Source organism: Patella vulgata, chromosome 3 (assembly GCF_932274485.2).
Source record: "Patella vulgata chromosome 3, xgPatVulg1.2, whole genome shotgun sequence".
NCBI lineage: Eukaryota > Metazoa > Mollusca > Gastropoda > Patellidae > Patella > Patella vulgata.
In genome coordinates this window covers 22,557,459-22,576,177 of record NC_065881.2, presented here as the reverse complement: position 1 = coordinate 22,576,177, position 18,719 = coordinate 22,557,459, and the positions used below count along the sequence as shown (strand labels likewise).

General features: G+C 34.6%; 1 protein-coding gene across 1 annotated transcript; it reads left to right on the top strand.

Moving 5' to 3' along the window:
* Positions 1-1,483: 1,483 nt before the first annotated feature.
* LOC126815626 (PC-esterase domain-containing protein 1B) lies at positions 1,484-18,677 on the top strand. The gene is made up of 5 exons (XM_050541355.2): positions 1,484-1,569; positions 9,840-9,935; positions 11,868-11,947; positions 13,270-13,505; positions 14,667-18,677. Exons 2-5 carry the CDS (start codon positions 9,845-9,847, stop codon positions 15,565-15,567), a joined length of 1,308 nt encoding a protein of 435 aa, XP_050397312.1. The 5' UTR covers positions 1,484-1,569; positions 9,840-9,844; the 3' UTR covers positions 15,568-18,677.
* Positions 18,678-18,719: the final 42 nt, after the last annotated feature.

The window sequence follows — 18,719 nt, the reverse complement described above, 5'->3', positions numbered from 1 at the left end:
AAATATTGATAGGGTTAAAAACTGTAGCCTCTATCGTAGGTGTTTAGCAATGCTGAATATCGATAGGATTCGTCCTCTGATGAACACAATGCTTCACACCAAATTTGATACAAAAGAGTTACAAACTGTAGCATCTATCAAGGTCACAAGGTTTTTGACAAATGGGGGAAAACTCAAAAAAGGGATATGGTCATGCAATGCTGAATCCTCTCATGACAGCCAGCAATGCATCACACTGAAGTTTAAAAAGATCTGTTAGCTCCTGAACCAAAAAATTTGTGGAACGCTGAGTAGGCTATCGATATGGTTTGTCCTCTCATGTAAAGATAGGTTGCCAGTCAATGAAACATACGCCCACAGCAGGTAAATCGTCTTGGCAGTCAACAAGGTTTGTTGCATATTTTTTCTTTTGTCAGTAATGAAAACATTTACAACACACTAATATCTGAGGACGAATAACTTCCCATTAAGTAATTATCAGAAATCCTTAGAATTTGTTTTGATTGTCAGTCTCATGACCTTAAACTGTGTATAAATTTACATTAATATTAGTCTCTAGCAGTAATTGTTGGAAATGGTTGAAAATCAATAGGCTTCTTCGTCTGATAACCTTAAACACTGTGTGTATAAATTTAAAGTCAATCTAATATTAACTTGAGCCTCTAGTGTCCAGACAATTTTCCAAAGTGATCAAGGGATAACTCTGGCACTTATCGGAAATTGTTGAAAATTAATAGGATTCTTATTGTCTTTTTCAATCGGATATTAAGTGTAGCCTCTAGCATGTCCACAAGCAATTGTGGACGCTATATAGACCGACGGCAATAAATGAAATGAAATGAAATGAGAAGGGGTTTAACGTCCTTCTGTCCTGCTCCGAACTGAGCTAATGAAGACGGCGGCAAAATAATACGACCACATTTCAATGTGATTGTATAACATTATAGCCCCTATCCCGTTCACGAGTTTTTTGGCAATGGGGGATAAAAATAATGTTGTCGTTGTGTCACCCTAATTTTTAACAAGCGACACATTAAAAAAGATTTAAAAATATTTCTCCTGCCTTTTGACCTTCCATGCATTTTCAAAATATGCAAGCTATCAAATGATTAATTTATAATTTGCATTTTTTTAAAAGTAGTGTAGTAATTAAAAACCACAGAAATTGATTACTGTCATAGAGATATATAGAAACTATATATAACTCTTACTGAAAATTTCTTCATGGATCAATCCATTTTCTTAAATACACGAGATGATTTAAAAAGTAAACATTTTAAAATACACATCGAACTTTAGCAATATATTTACACAAAGGATGGTTTCTATTAAATTATTAAATAAATGAAGTAATGATGTTAATATTAGAAACGCAAACAAGATACCGGCAACAATTTAATTTTTCTCGTTTCCAAAAAACACCTTTTGCTAAAATTGGAATCTACCGCTCAACCGGAAGACAAGCCTAGTGGATAAGATTCAGCGGGAATCTTGATTTGGGTTTTTATATTTATATTTTCGTCATCATCATATTGGGTTGTTTAAAGTTCAAATGTTTCTAATTTCTTGGTAAGTGTATGGCAGCTGTATCAATCACTGTATGCTGGTTTCATGACTAAATTGTAATTTAGAGGACTAACACGATTTAGCGACAATTATTATATATGCGATTTATTGGACCTGCTATTGTAATGTAATATGTAATAAGTAGTAAGTGTAAAATAAAAGTGAAACTTTGTCATCAGGACTCGTGATAGGAGGCCTATTGCCTGTTCAATTTTTCATGCTTTAAAGGACCTAAATTGCTAATATTTGGGACCTAGAAATTGTCGCAGCATATACTATTCAAAAAAAGTAGGGGATATTTGATTTTTAAGTGTTATTAAAGTCACCTAATGAAACTGACGAAGAAACAAATGACAAAATGAAATGAAGTTCACATTCATCGATTTATTCCAAATGATCGTTAGACTAAGTAAGGCACAGACTGACCATTATAAGGGTAAAATGATACCCGGGGTCAAACAGCAAAGTTACCACAGCATCACAACCAAGTCAGTAACGGGTAAATCCTCCTCTGTTTGCCAAACAAGCATTGATCCGACGTGGCATACTCCTAATGAGACGTCTAAGGTCATTTTGGTCCAGATTGTCCCATTCCTGTTGCAACGCAGCAGCAAGTTCTTGGACATTGGCAGGACGTTGTTGACGTTGACGTAACCTCTGTCCAAGCATGTCCCAGACATGCTCGATGGGGGAGAGGTCGGGACTCAGTGCTGGCCAAGGTAATGTGGTGATGTTCTGTTGTTGGAGGTAACCTGTAACGATCCTGGCCCTGTGACATCTTGCGTTGTCATCCTGGAAGATGAAACGGCGGCCATGACGTCGTGCGAACGGCACAACATGGACTGCCAAGATGTTGTCCCGGTAGTACTGGCCTGTAACACGCCCTGCAACAACATGTAAAGCTGTTCTTCCAGCAAGTGATGCCTCCCCACACCATAACAGAACCACCCCCAAATCGATCATGTCTGATGACGTTAACGTCTTGGAAGCGCTCGTTTCGACGACGCCACACCCTCCTACGTCTGTCCAAAAAATCAACAGTGAACCTTGACTCATCTGAAAACATCACATTGCTCCAGCGTCGATTATCCCAGTGTTGACGATCCCTACACCAACGACGTCTTGCCTGAATGTGATGATCTCTCAAACAAGGGATCACGCGAGGACGTCGGGCGCGAAGGTGACCCCTATGCAGTCGATTCCGAATCGTCTGGCCACTCACTCTCACACCAGTGTCTGTTTGAAGACGAGCGCTGATCTGATTTGCTGTGATGACACGATTTCTCAAGGGCAAGGTACGGATAAATCGATCCTGAGCTTGAGTTGTCGTCCTGAGCGTGGTCTGTCCTGTACAGATTGTGTATCACGATATCTGGACCATAGCCTGCTTATGACAGACTGAGAAACATTCATCGTCCGCGCCACAACCGCCTGTGTTGTGCCGATCTGTAGCATGCCAAGGGCACGTAACCTTTCATTTTGGGTAAGCCGACGCATATCAAAATTTGTTTTCTGGTCACTAAAACAATTAAACTGATGTTTCCACCCTGGAATTCAATGCCACAATGACTGTAACATTCAAAGTCAGAGTCGTGCAAATCTTGGGTTGGACCCCCATGATGATCCCAAGCATCACCTGCATTCCATGCGGTAGCTATTGGTGCGTTTGGGCGTCACATGTAACTGGAAATGTTTCTTCTGTTAGGTTCTATAGTGACTTTTTTCGTAGTCATTTGCATATTTTAGTATTATGCCCCCAAAATCAAATATCCCCTACTTTTTTTGAATAGTATATAATAATGAAATCTGATTGTATAACTGATTTACATTCAATTGTTTCCGTCTTGACTATTAGTCTTAAAGTAGCTAAGTCTCTAACTCAATATCTTCAAAAATCTTCGACATTGGAAACACGAATTATTTGTCAATTCAAATCAACATTGGTCTTGTGATCTTACGGGGAAAAGATGGGCTTCTGATATCCGATATTCAAGACAAAATAAACATTTATTTTACCATTGGTACACGAATCGTGTACCACAGTGCGTTTCAGCGCTATTTGGAACAAGGGACTCAAAGAACGAGGCTAGACATATTCCACAAGTCATGTCAAATGGTGACGCTATATACTTATCTGGAGAGCAAGCGCAATAAATACCATCGGTTTAGACTGGAATAACCAGACGCTAAAGATTGTCATTCAATTGAGACTTCTGGCTTATTTCGCCGAACATAACCGATTAGAAATTACAGCAAAACAGAAATGATTGAATGTAAATCAGTTTATATACATTCATATTACATTATCATATGTGTTGCGACCCATTTGTGTCAATTTCTAGATCCCAAATATTAGCGATTTAGCTCCTTTAAATTAGGACTCGTGATAGGAGGCCTATTGCCTGTTCAATTTTTCATGCTTTAAAGGACCAAAATTGCTAATATTTGGGATCTAGAAATTGACACAAATGGGTCGCAACACATATGATAATACGGCATGTGTCTCAACCCTATAGCAATTTCTAGCATCTGGTTATTCCGGTCTATTGAGCAGGCTCTCCAGTTGAATATGTCTAGCCTCGTTCTTTCTGGTCACTTGTTGCAAATGACGCTAAAATGCACTATGGTACACGATTCGTGTACCAATGGTAAAAGGTTTATTTTGTCTTAAATATTGGATATCAGAAGTCTGTCTTTTCCTGGTAAGATCACAACATCAATGTTGATTTGAATTAACAAATAATTCATATTTTCAACTAGTAAGACTTTGGATGTTATTGAGTTAGAGACTTAGCTACTTTAATTTCAAATCAGTTATGTCCAGCGAAATACGGCCTGTGTCTCAACCCTATAGCAATTTCTAGCGTCTGGTTATTCCAGTCTATTGAGCAGGTTCTCCAGTTGAATATGTCTAGCCTCATTCTTTCTGGTTACTTTTTGCAAATGACGCTAAAACGCACTATGGTACACGATTCGTGTACCAATGGTAAAATGTTTATTTTGTCTTAAATATTGGATATCAGAAGCCTGTCTTTTCCTGGTAAGATCACAACATCAATGTTGATTTGAATTGACAAATAATTCGTATTTTCAAGGTGTATGACTTTAGATGATATTGCGTTAGAGACTTAGCTACTTTAAATTAACCAAAGAGACAAGCATACATACAAATGTCTAATAAAAAGTAATAAACTAATTTAAAGTTACCGGTAATCTGAAATTCATACCGGTAGGCTACATAATGTATTGTTGTGTCGAATGTGTTTAACCAATTAAGTCTCACTTGGCAAGTAAGGCACGTCCGCGATAAGCAATTAATCCAAGTTACCTTGTTATTAGTCAGCATCCAAAAGTCTAGGTGCGTCACTGGTCGGCTTACCCGTATTTTATAGCCGCGGGTATTCTTCATTATCCAGGCGGCTTACTGGAACAACAGGGCAAAATCACAACAGTATTAATATGGTACTCATATTCATGATAGAAATGAAATAAGGTTTAACAGCCTACTTTTCTGCCCTGACTGGGCTAACGAAGACAGGCATACACCATAAAGAGTGCCTGTGAATTTTTGCAAAATACTCTTTATTTTGATTTTCAACTGCCAAGGATTCATTTACGTCTACGCAAATGTGTACATACACAGACCTCAGTTTTTTGTACAAACCAAATAACTAGACACTGTCCTTGACCCTTGTCAGTCACTCTGTCCTGCATCACTGGCAAGGGCAAACCACATCAGAAAATCCCAGGAATGTTCGCAGGCCAACACCAGTGAGAGAACCTGAGACATCCTGATCAGTGAGTCGGTTATTGCTCACAAACACACTACGGCAGCTCCATAAATACTTTTAATAATGCAGTAAAAACATCCCCACCCCAACCTGATCAGACCAATGACACGTACCTATTTTAATCAAGTCACTTCTCATATGTGTTAATGTTTGAAAATTTGGAATGTTTGAATTATTTAGTTGTCAAAACAATCTGATTAAAACACAGATCCTATTTCGTTTCGTTTTTTATAGTTCAAAATATCGTTTTACTTGTCTTTACTACACTAGGATCTGGAAGAGTTGGTTATCATTAATATGTTCTGGATGATGTGAGGGATTAGCCAATGAAACGGTCTGTTACGGCGAGCTTTTGGTGTGACCTGCACGGAACTGTGGGTAATCCAATAGAAACATCAATGCTGATTGTTTAATCAAATATCAGACATCATTGGGTCAAAAACTGCTTGTGTGACGCAAAAAAAACCATGTGGTCAGATCTTCATGTAGTGTAGGCCATCAAAAGTATAAAAGATAGATTGCCAGGCAACGAAACATACGCCCACAGCATCTAAATCGTCCGGGCAGTCAACAAGGGTTGTCGCATATTTTTACTTTTTTCGGTAATGAAACATTTATAATACACTAAAATCTGATTAAGAGCAACAACTCACGAAGTAATTATCAGAAAACTATTAGAATTTGTTTGGTTTTTATAAAGTTCTGCCCCATGCTAACGTTTTGTATGCAAAGCTTTTAATATCATGGATTTAACTGTTCAAGTCATAAAAATTCATTGAAAATCAATATACTTGTTCGTCTCAAGATCTTAAACCCTGTGTATCAATCTGAAGATAACTTTAGCCTTTAGAGCGTCACAAGATTTTGCAAAGTGATCAAGGGCCTTAACTTTGGTGGTAATTATCGAAAATCGTTGAAAATCAATAGGAATCTTCGTCTCATGACCTCAAACACTGTGTATAAATTTAAACTCAATCGGATATTAACTTTAGCCTCTAGAGCATACACAAGATTTTTTGAAGTGATCAAGGGCCATAACTCTGGCAGTTTAAATTTATACACAGTGTTTGAGGTCATGAGACGAAGATTCCTATTGATTTTCAACGATTTCCGATAATTACTGCCAAAGTTATGGCCCTTGATCACTTTGCAAAATCTTGTGACGCTCTAAAAGCTAAAGTTATCATCCGATTGACTTCAGATTGATACACAGAGTTTAAGATCTTGAGACGAACAAGTATATTGATTTTCAATGAATTTTTATGACTTGAACAGTTAAATCCATGATATTAAAAGCTTTGCATACAAAACGTTAGCATGGGGCAGAACTTTATAAAAACCAAACAAATTCTAATAGTTTTCTGATAATTACTTCGTGAGTTGTTGCTCTTAATCAGATTTTAGTGTACATGTATTATAAATGTTTAATTCATGAAAAAAGTAAAAATATGTGACAACCCTTGTTGACTGCCCGGACGATTTAGTTGCCGTGGGCGTATGTTTCATTGCCTGGCAACCTATCTTTATGTGAATGTTTATTAAGTGCTAGGATTCCTATGATTTTATAGTAGTGGTTTAACAACCTATTTTAAAAGTAATTGATTTACAAATGATTTTTGTTATGACTTTTTTAGAAAAGATGCAATTCTTGCTTTAAAAGGGTATTTATGTCACATATTTACAAATCCTGTGTGATGAATTAACTGAAAATAATACTTCAAAAAAGACTTCTTTAAGCATTAAATGTATACTTTCTTGATATAGGCTAAACAAATGAAAGCTACTACCTTCTATATTTTCATTGCAAGACAATTGTGTTTAACTTCCTAAAATATTTTGAAACTATGGTGGGAACAAATGGTTTTATGTGCCAAAATTGAGTGTACCCATATCAGTATGAGTGACATTGTCAACTTACAGGAAAAGCTTGTAGTAATTTATAAGCCGCCACTTCATGTTTACACAACCTATATGTACCAGTATGTATTTATCTTCAGTGTGATTGTAGATTAAAGCAAGTGCATTTTACATTATATTAATTAAACTGGATAGTTATAGAGTAGACAGCTTTATCTCAGTTCCAGATAAAGTGATTAAAGTCATAATAGTCAATGTATATAAAGTATGAAAACTCCAGCTAGAAGAATGGTGGTATAGATAGATTTTGATTACATGATAAACATTGTCTCAAATTCTGTTTCTGCTTGAGTTTACAAAACTGTGTGGTAGTTTGTACATGCATCTTGTAAGTTTTCCTAGATTTATTTAATTTAACCCAATTTTTTCAGTTGAAGCTTGTTTATTGGGCATTTTTATACGCCCAAATTTTCATGTGGACGTATATTGTCGTCACCCCTGTCCGAATGATTTGGGGACAATCTACAGGTCATAATTTTTATCTGATTTTGACGGATCTTGATGCCTTTTGAAATTGGCATGTATCGGACCGTAACTTTATGGATTATGCCTTATGGTATCTGATTGTACGAAAAATTCCGTTTTTAGCTTGTAGACACTCTACAGGTCACAATTTTCATCCGATTTTGATGAAACTTGAAATGTATGTTTATAAGCCAAAGATTTGGCGCAATATAGCCTAAATGGAGCTGACGTGCCATTAAACAACATTTCATTTATAATCCAAAGATCAAGGTTCCTTTCGATATCGGATCGTAACTTCCTGGATTATGGCCCATGATTGTACGAAAAATCATGTTTTTAGCTTGTGGTCGCTTTAGAGGACGCAATTTTTATCCGATTTAAAAAAATGGTTCAAATATATCACCGTTACACCATAATGATGATGGAGTTCGAATTTCATGACAATCCGACCGAAACTTACTGATGGACAAAATGACCACTCCTTGTACGCAAATAGTGTAAAGGTATGTATACCAAGGTTTTGGACCCTCTAGAAGTAGAAGTCACAATTTATATCCGATTTTGATGAAACATGAAATGTATGTTTATAACGCAAAGATCTTTGTTCCTTTCGATATTCCAGCATATCGGGCTGTAAATTCCCTGATTGTACGAAAAATCACGTTTTTTAGCTTGTGGAACCTCTTGAGGTCACAATTTTTATTCTTGATGAAATTTAAATACATGTTTATATCCAAAAGATCTTGGTTGCTTCGATATGCGTGCATATCGGATAATCAGACTGTAATCTTGAGGATACTTTCGAGACCATAGTTATCATCTGATTACGCCTATATATAATCATTTTGATTGACTTTAGATTGATACACAGAGTTTAAGGTCTTGAGATGAACAAGTATATTGATTTTCAGTGATGTTTGAAAACTTGAACAGCTAAATCTGTGATATTAAATGTTTTGTATACTAAACGTTAGCATGGGCTAAACCAATTCTAATGATTTTCGGATAATTACTTAAAGATGGGTTCCCAGAAAAGTATTTATCGGGTGGTTATTTCCAATAAAAGTATGGCAATTTTGGTATATGGAAAGTAGAGATATCCAATCTTACTAGAAAAATACTGGATTCCCCGAAAATCACTCATGGAGCGTATATAGGACAAAAATGTAAAGGTTCCCCTAATCGACAGCCCGACGGTTAGGAATTTCTGCACACGTGATGTCAAAGGTCACACGCGAACATTGAGTGCCTGTTGTACAAGTTGATAAACTTTATGAAGAGTTAGACGTACAACACTGTCTGAGATTAACATGATGGGGAAAAGACGCGGGTAGTGGATAATCCGAGAATTTAATTAGGATTCGATATTTGTAATAAATAGTAAACGATTAAAGACGACATCGTCTAATGTATGTGATGGATTCTCCTCTGACTTCCGAGAGAGATAAGTCACGTGACCTAAACATGACCTGGTTTGATCAAATTTTTATAGCAGGGCATTCCTTGGCAATTACAATGTTTGAGAAGGTTTTGAAGCAAAATTATGACAAATTAATTAGTTTGAATATGTTTTTAGTCCATATATTAAATCACCCAGTTTGTACGCGGGAATGTATCTTTAATGAGTTGTTACTCTTAATCAGATTTTAGTGTTTTATAAATGTTTCATTACCAACAAAAATAACAATATGCAACAACTCTTGTTGACTGCCTGGACGATTTAGCTGCTGTGGGCATATGTTTCGTGGCCTGGCAACCAATCTTTAATTTGTTTAATAACATTAAGTTGTATATCAATAATTTTAATGCAATGTACTATTATAGATAAATATACAGCTTAAAGCTCCTGATTGTCATTTGACGAATTTTGAATCACTTGCAAACTGAAATTTTATGAAAGTTGAATTGATATTTTTGCAGACAATATAAAGAAGCCATTGTCAACTATTAAGTGTTGGTAAAATTATGAGCTCTTCATCATTCATACTACCATACTAGTATTGTTTCTAACAGAATACCAGGCACAGAATTACCTGATATATTTTGCTAAACTAAACTGACTTCTTCTCCCTTTCTAATGAAGTATATTCTGTGTTTCAGAGATTATGATAAGTATCAAGATGAGTGAATTATTTGTGAAGAAAGATGTTGAAAAACTGCTACATAATAAGTTTATTGTTGTTTTGGGGTCTTCAGGTAAGTCCAGTTATTTATTCATATTTTATTCATTGAAATAAATAAATAATGAAATTGTTCCAAAAATAAAATCTGAAATACAAATCAGTTTAACTTTAATTCACACAGATTAAGATGTCATCACTTATAAATAAAATCATGTGTAGCATCTTCAAATTCAATAGAAGCCTTGATCTTGCTTTAACTACATACATCTTATCAAGACCTTCACATAATACCCCGCAATATGCTGCACTAATTTCGATTGGGTACAAGCCCAGCTTGTGAGCCTGTCAGATTCCTCAATCATAGCGAATACCAAGTCTCGCACATTCAAGCTAAAATGTCTGCCTATGATAGTTCAAGGTTCATTCAATGTCAAGGTTTTCGTGGAGGTTTCGATGTCACAACTTCTGACTGGATGCTACTGCTCACTTGTCTATAGATAACATAGCTATAAGTTTGAGAATTGTGAAGTAAACAAGCAACGGCCAGATGTTGTGAAACTCGCAGTCATTGCTTCAGGAACATGCTATAATAGGTACTCCCACTGCACTGTAAAATATGTGCTTATTTGAAGAAACTTATTGTCCCCCGCCTTTCGAAGAAAGCAGGGGACTATTAAAATGGGTTCGTCCGTCTGTCTGTCCGTCCGTCCGTCCGTCTGTCCGTCTGTCTGTCCGTCCGTCTGTCTGTCCGTCACACTTTTTGGGACACAATAACTCTCTTCCTAATTGAGCTAGAATGTTCAAACTTGGTGTATGTGTTTATTAGGTCAATGCCTTGATGGAGTTCGAAGATGAGCATTTTCCGCTTAGGGTAAGCAGAGATAAGCAATTTGATTGGTTGATGCTTTGGGACACGATAACTCTCTTCCTAATTGGGCTAGAATGTTCAAACTTGGTGTATGTGTTTATTAGGTCAATGCCTTGATGGAGTTCGAAGATGAGCATTTTCCGCTTAGGGTAAGCAGAGATAAGCAATTTGATTGGTTGATGCTTTGGGACACGATAACTTTTAATTGAGCTAGAATGTTCAAACTTGGTGTATGTGTTTATTAGGTCAATGCCTTGATGGAGTTCGAAGATGAGCATTTTCCGCTTAGGGTAAGCAGAGATAAGCAATTTGATTGGTTGATACTTTGGGGCACGATAACTCTCTTCCTAATTGAGCTAGAATGTTCAAACTTGGTGTATGTGTTGATTAGGTCAATGCCTTGATGGAGTTCGAAGATGAGCATTTTCCGCTTAGGGTAAGCAGAGATAAGCAATTTGATTGGTTGATGCTTTGGGACACGATAACTTTAGTTCTAATTAAGTGAGATTGATGAAACTTGGTGTATAGTTTCATTACAGTAATACCTTGACTAAGTTTGATAATGAGCATTTTCTGCTCAGGGTAAGCAGAGCGATACGCAATTTGATTGGTCGAGACTTTGGAAGTAAAGATATACTGTTTGATTGTTCAATACTTTGTAAAAGATAATTTGTGATAAATTTATATGTGTCCTCTAATTATTTTCCTATTTCGGCGGGGGACATCAGCCTCACTGTTGGCTTGTTCAATAAGAGAAGTCACAGGCACAATTAGAACCCGCAAATCTGTAATGTTTATTGTTTATAAATAAACACATAATAGTAGCCCGAGTCTTAATTTGCTAATTGAAGTTAAATGATCTTTATGTCAGGTTGTCAATGTTAAAACTATTTTAATATGTCATAATTAAAAATACACAAAGAAATGGCATAGGCTGGACTTCATTCTTAGTACTTTCATACTTTAATATATAGGCCTTTATGGAGGCCAGCAAGTGTACATCATTGATTCAGAGCCGGTGTCTTAATTTGCAAATTGAAGTTGAATGATCTTTATGTCATATTGTCAAATTTTAATAGGGTTAATGTTATTTTTACATACTAGTCATACTGTATGTGTTTTTAATATATATTTCAGTACAGAGGAGTATGTATAAAGATTTGGTAAAAATATTAAGAAACGATGAATATATAACTGATGGGGAACTGAGAGCTAAGGTATTAATGACAATGATTTGGGGACTTTTTAATTGATTGGTTGAGACGTTGGAACACAATATCTTTTGTTCTAATTGAGTGAGTGTGATGAAAATCAGGGTATAGATTCATTTTTATACGCCCACATTGAAATTCCATTTGTATGCACTAGAGACTAAAGTTAATACCCGATTGACTTTAAATTTGTACACGGTGTTTAAGGTCATGAGTCAATGCTTTGGGACAAGATAATTTTGATTCTAACTTAGGAGAGTGTCTACACAGAAACCTTGACTAAGTTCGATCCTTAAAAATTTCTGCTTAGACTAAATATAGATAATCAATTTGATTGCTCGATACTTTCCAAAAAGATAAATTCGCAATTAATGACATCAGCCTCTCTGTTGGCTTGTTTGTCAGTTCCTTCCACAAGGTCATTTGAGGAAAGTAACATAGGTGCACAATAGTCGATCCTCTACCCACGCTATATTTATGAAAAGCCTACATGATACCATATTTAAGTATGTACAATGTATGCTATTCAAAGGTGATATTTTACTCACAAAATGTAGAAATAATCTAATATCTTGAAAACACAGGTTGTGTCACTTGAGTTAATACCCTATATAGTCTTGATTAAACTAAAACTCTCTGCAATCTTGTAGTAACATTCTAATTATAATAATAGAAGGCACAGAGCAACCGATTTTGTTCATTTAATTTGCTTCAGGAAAATCATTTCAGATATAGATATTACTTTGCCAAATTCTGGTTGTTTTCGTTTTTTTCAAACACTGTGTGTCGTTTAGCCACTTATCCGGCCTAGAAATAACAGATTGAAATGTACCACTAGAACTAATACTTGAACTTTGTATCAGATATGTATTAAAAATATCAAATATGTGACTGGCAACCTGACTTTGTGTTTGACATCGTGTGTGACAGGTTCCTTATTTCCGGACTTGCACTTATACAGGTAAAATTTCACAAATAAAATGAAGACCAAAATATATATTGTGATTTGAAACCAAGGAATGAAAGAAGTTAGCATATTGTTCTCCATCTACTGACAATGACTTATACACAAGTCCACAGAGTTCTTGGGCAATTTTCTTTAAATATGGATTTTGATATGTTTCTGATAAAAAAGATACAAGAGATATTTTCCTTGACTTATATGATTTTTGATGAAAGTTTCTGCAAACTTGAGCAATTGATCAATGTTACCAAAGCTGCTGCTGGGCATATACATTACCTTGTCTTGATAATGGTAATTTGTCAGCTATCTTTTTATGTAAGTATCTACTTGTTAATGTCTTACACAGATTGTTCTATAATTACAGGGTGAATTGAATTATCAAGGAGATGAGTTGCTTGATGGAGGTCGAAAATCCAAGTTGACAAACTGTATTTCATATCGAGAAGTTCGAGAATATAAAACAGATTTCCATTTAATACGATTCCATTTTATTACAAGATGTTACAATAAATATGTGGAGAATATATTTAATGAGTTAAAACAAGATACACAACAGCCTGATGTAGTTATAATCAACTCCTGTCTTTGGGATATTACCAGGTGGGTTATTACCATAGTTAGATGTACTATGAGATATCAATTTATTACTGGGTGGGTTATTATCATGTTAGGTGTACTGTGGGATATTACCACATTAGGATTTCTTTAGGATATTAATTTACCATGTTAGGTGTGCTTTGCAATATTACCACTTTGGGAGGTCTTTAGAATATTACCATGTATGGTGCTTTTGGGGAAATTAATTTATTACAGGGTGTATTATAACCTTCTTTGATTGGCATTTAGTAATTGAACATATTAACACAAGGTACAATTTTATGGATACACAATTACTGGGTTTAATACTAAGCGACGTTTCGACGAGGATACTCTCATCTTTATATTGCATTTGATTGTTATTTTTGTTGCATATTCTGTATATGTTTGCCTAATATTGTAGTACTATTCACATACCGATATCATTTGCTTGATAAAGACGAGAGTATCCTCTTCGAAACGTCGCTTAGTATTAAACTCAGTAATTGTGTATCCATAAAATTGTACCTTGTGTATTATAACCATATTATCAAAAACGATGACTAAGTTAGGACTGGGAATCTATACGGCTTTCAAGTATCGATTATCACCAAATTGATTAAAATACAGATCTATATATCGTTTGTTTTGTAGTTTTTTTTTAATACTTTTGATGGCCTTCACTACATGAAGGTCTGACCAGTTGTACAGGAAGGTCGCATCAGGGGTTGTACCAGCAGCTTTTGACCCTATGACATCAGACATTGATTAATCAATCAGCGTTGACATTTCTAGTGGTTTACTTCAACCAAAGCGCCGGTAATTTCATAACTCTCCCAGATCCTAGTGTAGTAAAGACAAGTTAAACAAAATTTTGAACTATAAAAAAACAAAACGAAATAGGATCTGTGTTTTAATCAGATTGGATAATTGATGACCAAATTTATTTACAATTTGTTTTGAAAACATTCATAATTTGTATATCAGTAACAAATTATGTGTGAGTTTATGTTGTAATATCATTATGTATACATGGAGAATTATTTCATTGATTTGACAATAAAATAATAGCATACATACCAAAACCAAGCGTCAAACTCAATCAACTTCATTCAACATATCTTAGTCACTTATGACCAGAACAATAATAATAAATAAAATGTAGTTAATTGTTATATGTTTTAGGTATGGTTTAGGTACAGAATCCATTGAAGCCTACAGAAAAAATCTCCATTTATTGTGTAAAAAGCTGAAGGAAGTTTTGCCCAATGATACATTGGTCATCTGGAATTCTACTATGCCGGTTGATAAAGAAGCTAGGGGTGGAGTTTTTGTCCCAGAAGTAGAGACGGCTAAAAACCAACTTGGGGTAAAAATATTGGCCTGTAATCTGATTGCTCATCATATAGTTTCATACTATGGTTTCGACTACCTTGATCTTCATTTCTTCCTTAGACATCATTTACACAGAAGGGCAGAAGATGGCGTCCATTGGGATATGACAGCTCACAGACGCATGACAAATCTTATTCTTTATCAAATATCAGAAGCTTGGGGATCAGATTTTGGTAAAAAGACAGAACCTGAACCACAGAAATCTGTCGTTTCTGCAAATCAGAATCGCAACCAAAATCCTATTACAAGTCAGACACTGCCTAAACAAAATGTCGTCGCGCAGAAACAAATTTCTGGCAAAAAGAAAAGGAAAAGGAATAGAAACAAAAATATATGTTATCCGATGCCTTATACTAATGACCTTGAAGATTTCACAAACGATTATTTATTTAGCGATAATGATCAAGATTTCATGTTTCCACAGGGACCTGTTTGTCCAGATGAAAATATTAATCCAAATTTACACAATGCTCAAAATAATTATCAGCAAAATGCATATTTTCAAAAACAATATTTTAGTCAACATCAACAACAATTCCAGCAGAAATTCCAGTGGCAGGAATATCCTCAAGATAACCTGCAACAGAGGTATAGTTTCTGTAGCTATAACATTTCCAGTACTCGCTTCCAGCCCTACTCTAACAACACTAACAGAAACACATATATTGAGACATACAGGCAGTCTCATTAAGCAGTTAAATATTCAGACTGATAGACTGATGATTTGAGATACATCAGATAAACCTACTAGTCTTAAATCTTAAAGGTGTTCATTAATATAGATATACCAAGCTCCAGGCCAGTTCTTTTTATAAAAGGAGACTAGAGTGATTAGGAGGCTTTACATAAGTGCTCACACAAATAGTCAAACATCAGCAGCATTCTGTGTTTTTAAATAAGTCGAATTTGTTTCCAGCAGAACTGGGACAGACAATACCCACTTCAATATCCATCCCTTAAACTTATTGTAGTCTATCAAATAATTTAAGTTGACAATTGTTTTTGGTACCTATTCACCTTCAATTAAAATTGTGGGAGAGTACTAGACTTAGGTCTACAACATAAAGTTTAGTATTCAAGCTCAAAAGAAATACATGTCATTAAATATGGATTCTAATAAAAGGCTTAAGTGTAGAATCAACACTGCATCATAGGGATAGAGATGGATTAAAGACGATTTCTATGAAAATTACATTTTAAAAAAAATTTGTTTGTGTGATGTTCCTTCATCTATCCATTGGGAACATTGGAAGGAATAAACTCTTATATATCATTTACTGATCCAAATGTGGTCATGCTACTCAAGCATAATGTTTAACCTGTAATATTAGTGCCATGACTTTATGTACCAAAGATAACTGTATATTTTTTGATTTAAAACTATTATTTTTGTGTTCAGTTTTGAAATATTAATGTGAGCTTTAATGATTTGTGTATGAATGAAAATGTTGTGCCAGATTTTATGCAAATGAAGCCAAAAGGCAAAAATTAATATTCTGTGATGATAACATTTATTTTGTGCCAGTAAAATATACATGTCCAGAAAGAAAATATTTTGTATGTTATTTACCAAATAATCATCTTAGGATAATTATTGTCCATCAATTCATTTTTCAGGTGCCTGATTATTGTAATGACTACGTTTTATGTTATTTGTTATCAGTCACCTTAGAAACTGTTCTTCAGTATTAACACGCTTTATAAATGTTGATATTATTATTATTAAATGTTGATATTCAGATTCAATCAAAGGTGCAGTAAACAAGAAAGATGCAAATCCTGAGTAAATGTGTGCTCATTGAATTATGACGAAGGGGAAGTAACTTCCTTTCTTGTACTTCATTTCTTATATACAACTTTGTGCTTGTGAGAGAATTGCAAGATGTGATGACAGAAAAGTTTTACATCTGATTTCATTCTTGTACATAGAATTATATTCATTTTATAGCTTTCTATAGTGCTATGAAACGAGAGGAAAAAGTCCTTTCCAGGATTAAATATTTTAATTGCGCCAACTGTCAGTATATGAAAAAACTTAGAATTATTCAAAGATTATATTGTGCACTATTAATAGTAAATAGTCAGGCTGAACCCAGTGTTTAAAAAATGTTCAATCTCCTATTAAATATGACATTTGATCATTCCATAATTAGATATTATATCTACTGCAGCGCACAGTTATGTCCTGTGATGCCAATGAGTATGAAGTATGAGATTACTATTGAAAAATTGTGTTAATGTTTTTATAATGTGTAGATATATTTTAGTTGAAATTGATGTTATTTTTTTTAAAAACAGATTTATATTTGTTAATCTTGGTTTTGTTTGAAAGTCATAATGCCAATTCAAGACTGATAGTCTATAACTAAAGATTATACTTAAAGATGCATTATGTAAGAATTAGATAAAAAGCTGGACATTCTTTCTATAATAGTTCAAAAACAGATAATGAAAAATGAATATATTGAAAATGTCATTCAAATGAATTTATTCTGAGTAAAGTTATAAGTGTTTGAAGTTTTAGTATAGTATAGATTGTTTATTATGGTAGCAATAGTACTTGACAATTGAAACTAAGTCTTAATTATCCACTTTATCGTTAAATTTTTAAACCTCGCATGTGTTCTAATTCATTTAAATCTCAGTCCTCCAATAGTCTAGAGCATTGAATACATGTTTATATCACATTTGATGCCAAAATAAAGACCTGCAATATTAAGTTTAACTCTTGCAAAATGCATCTTTAAAATACAAGGAATGCATCTTATGTACATAATCAATGATACGACTGTTTGGATTTAAAAGTTTTGTATTCAATTAAAAGGGAAGGGACCTCTCTATATTTGTATCTTCAATTCTGAATGTCAGAAATATCAGCTGATGTATTTTGGAGAGGAGGGGATGACAGAAATACATATTGATGTAGAGTCAGTACTTCTCAAACTATTACCTGTATTCATCAATTTCTTGCTCTTGAGATTCCCTGTTGTAAGCGACGAGGAGTAGGGTTGCCTGTCCTACCTCATGGGTTTTCTCCAGATCCTCCTACTGCTAAAGACCCCTATGCACAAGCAAAATTACTGAAACAAAATTGAACTGTGTGTTGTACCCAAAATGACCTAGTTTGTGTGGAGTGGACGTTAAATCCTATTTCTCGCTCTCGCTCTTGAGTAGCCACATAAACCCACTCCACCTGCCATTTTAAGCTTAACTAAATTAACGTCACAGTAGTTTATATTTTCTGTATTTATGTCACCTAGTCATCAATATTTCTTTTTGTTTTTGTTATAAAGAATATTTTATATATTTTGTAATTATTCTGGTGTAATTATGAGTTCCTTTTCATTCATAATTTGTCACATGATTTAATCATCCAATGATTTAAAGCAAAACGGTGATCATGAGAAGTGTTATTTTTACAATACTTGAACAATTAGTACTATGTCTGCCACTTTAACTTAGGCTGCAAGATGGCTTGCTGAGCCTAACCATTTACCTTTCCATACTTCATAGTTTGCAAACTTAGTACAAACTGCTCTTCAAAGTACAAACAATGCATGCCAAAAGAGCTCAAGTTTAGATCAGGTAGAAGAAAGCTAATGCCATCCTGGTGCAAAACCTGATCAATCTAGTTTCATCCTGACTGGTAAACCCAATTAGCCTTACAGGCAACGGCCATTGTTATCGAACACAAAGCAGGAGATTTTCGTAGTGATTACTCTATATCAATTCCAAAGTTATGGAACTATGATTATTATCATTTATTTTGTTTCAAAAATAAAGAGTTAAATTTGAATTATATTTAATGGTTGTTTTTTGTTGACAAACCCCTAAATTAAAGTG

Excerpts from the sequence above, each read along its gene's own strand:
- LOC126815626 (XM_050541355.2), top strand. The coding sequence starts at position 9,845 with ATGATAAGTATCAAGATGAGTGAATTATTTGTGAAGAAAGATGTTGAA. Across the intron at positions 9,936-11,867 it reads TGTTGTTTTGGGGTCTTCAG|TACAGAGGAGTATGTATAAA; the intron begins GTAAGTCCAGTT and ends TATATATTTCAG. Across the intron at positions 13,506-14,666 it reads TGTCTTTGGGATATTACCAG|GTATGGTTTAGGTACAGAAT; the intron begins GTGGGTTATTAC and ends TATATGTTTTAG.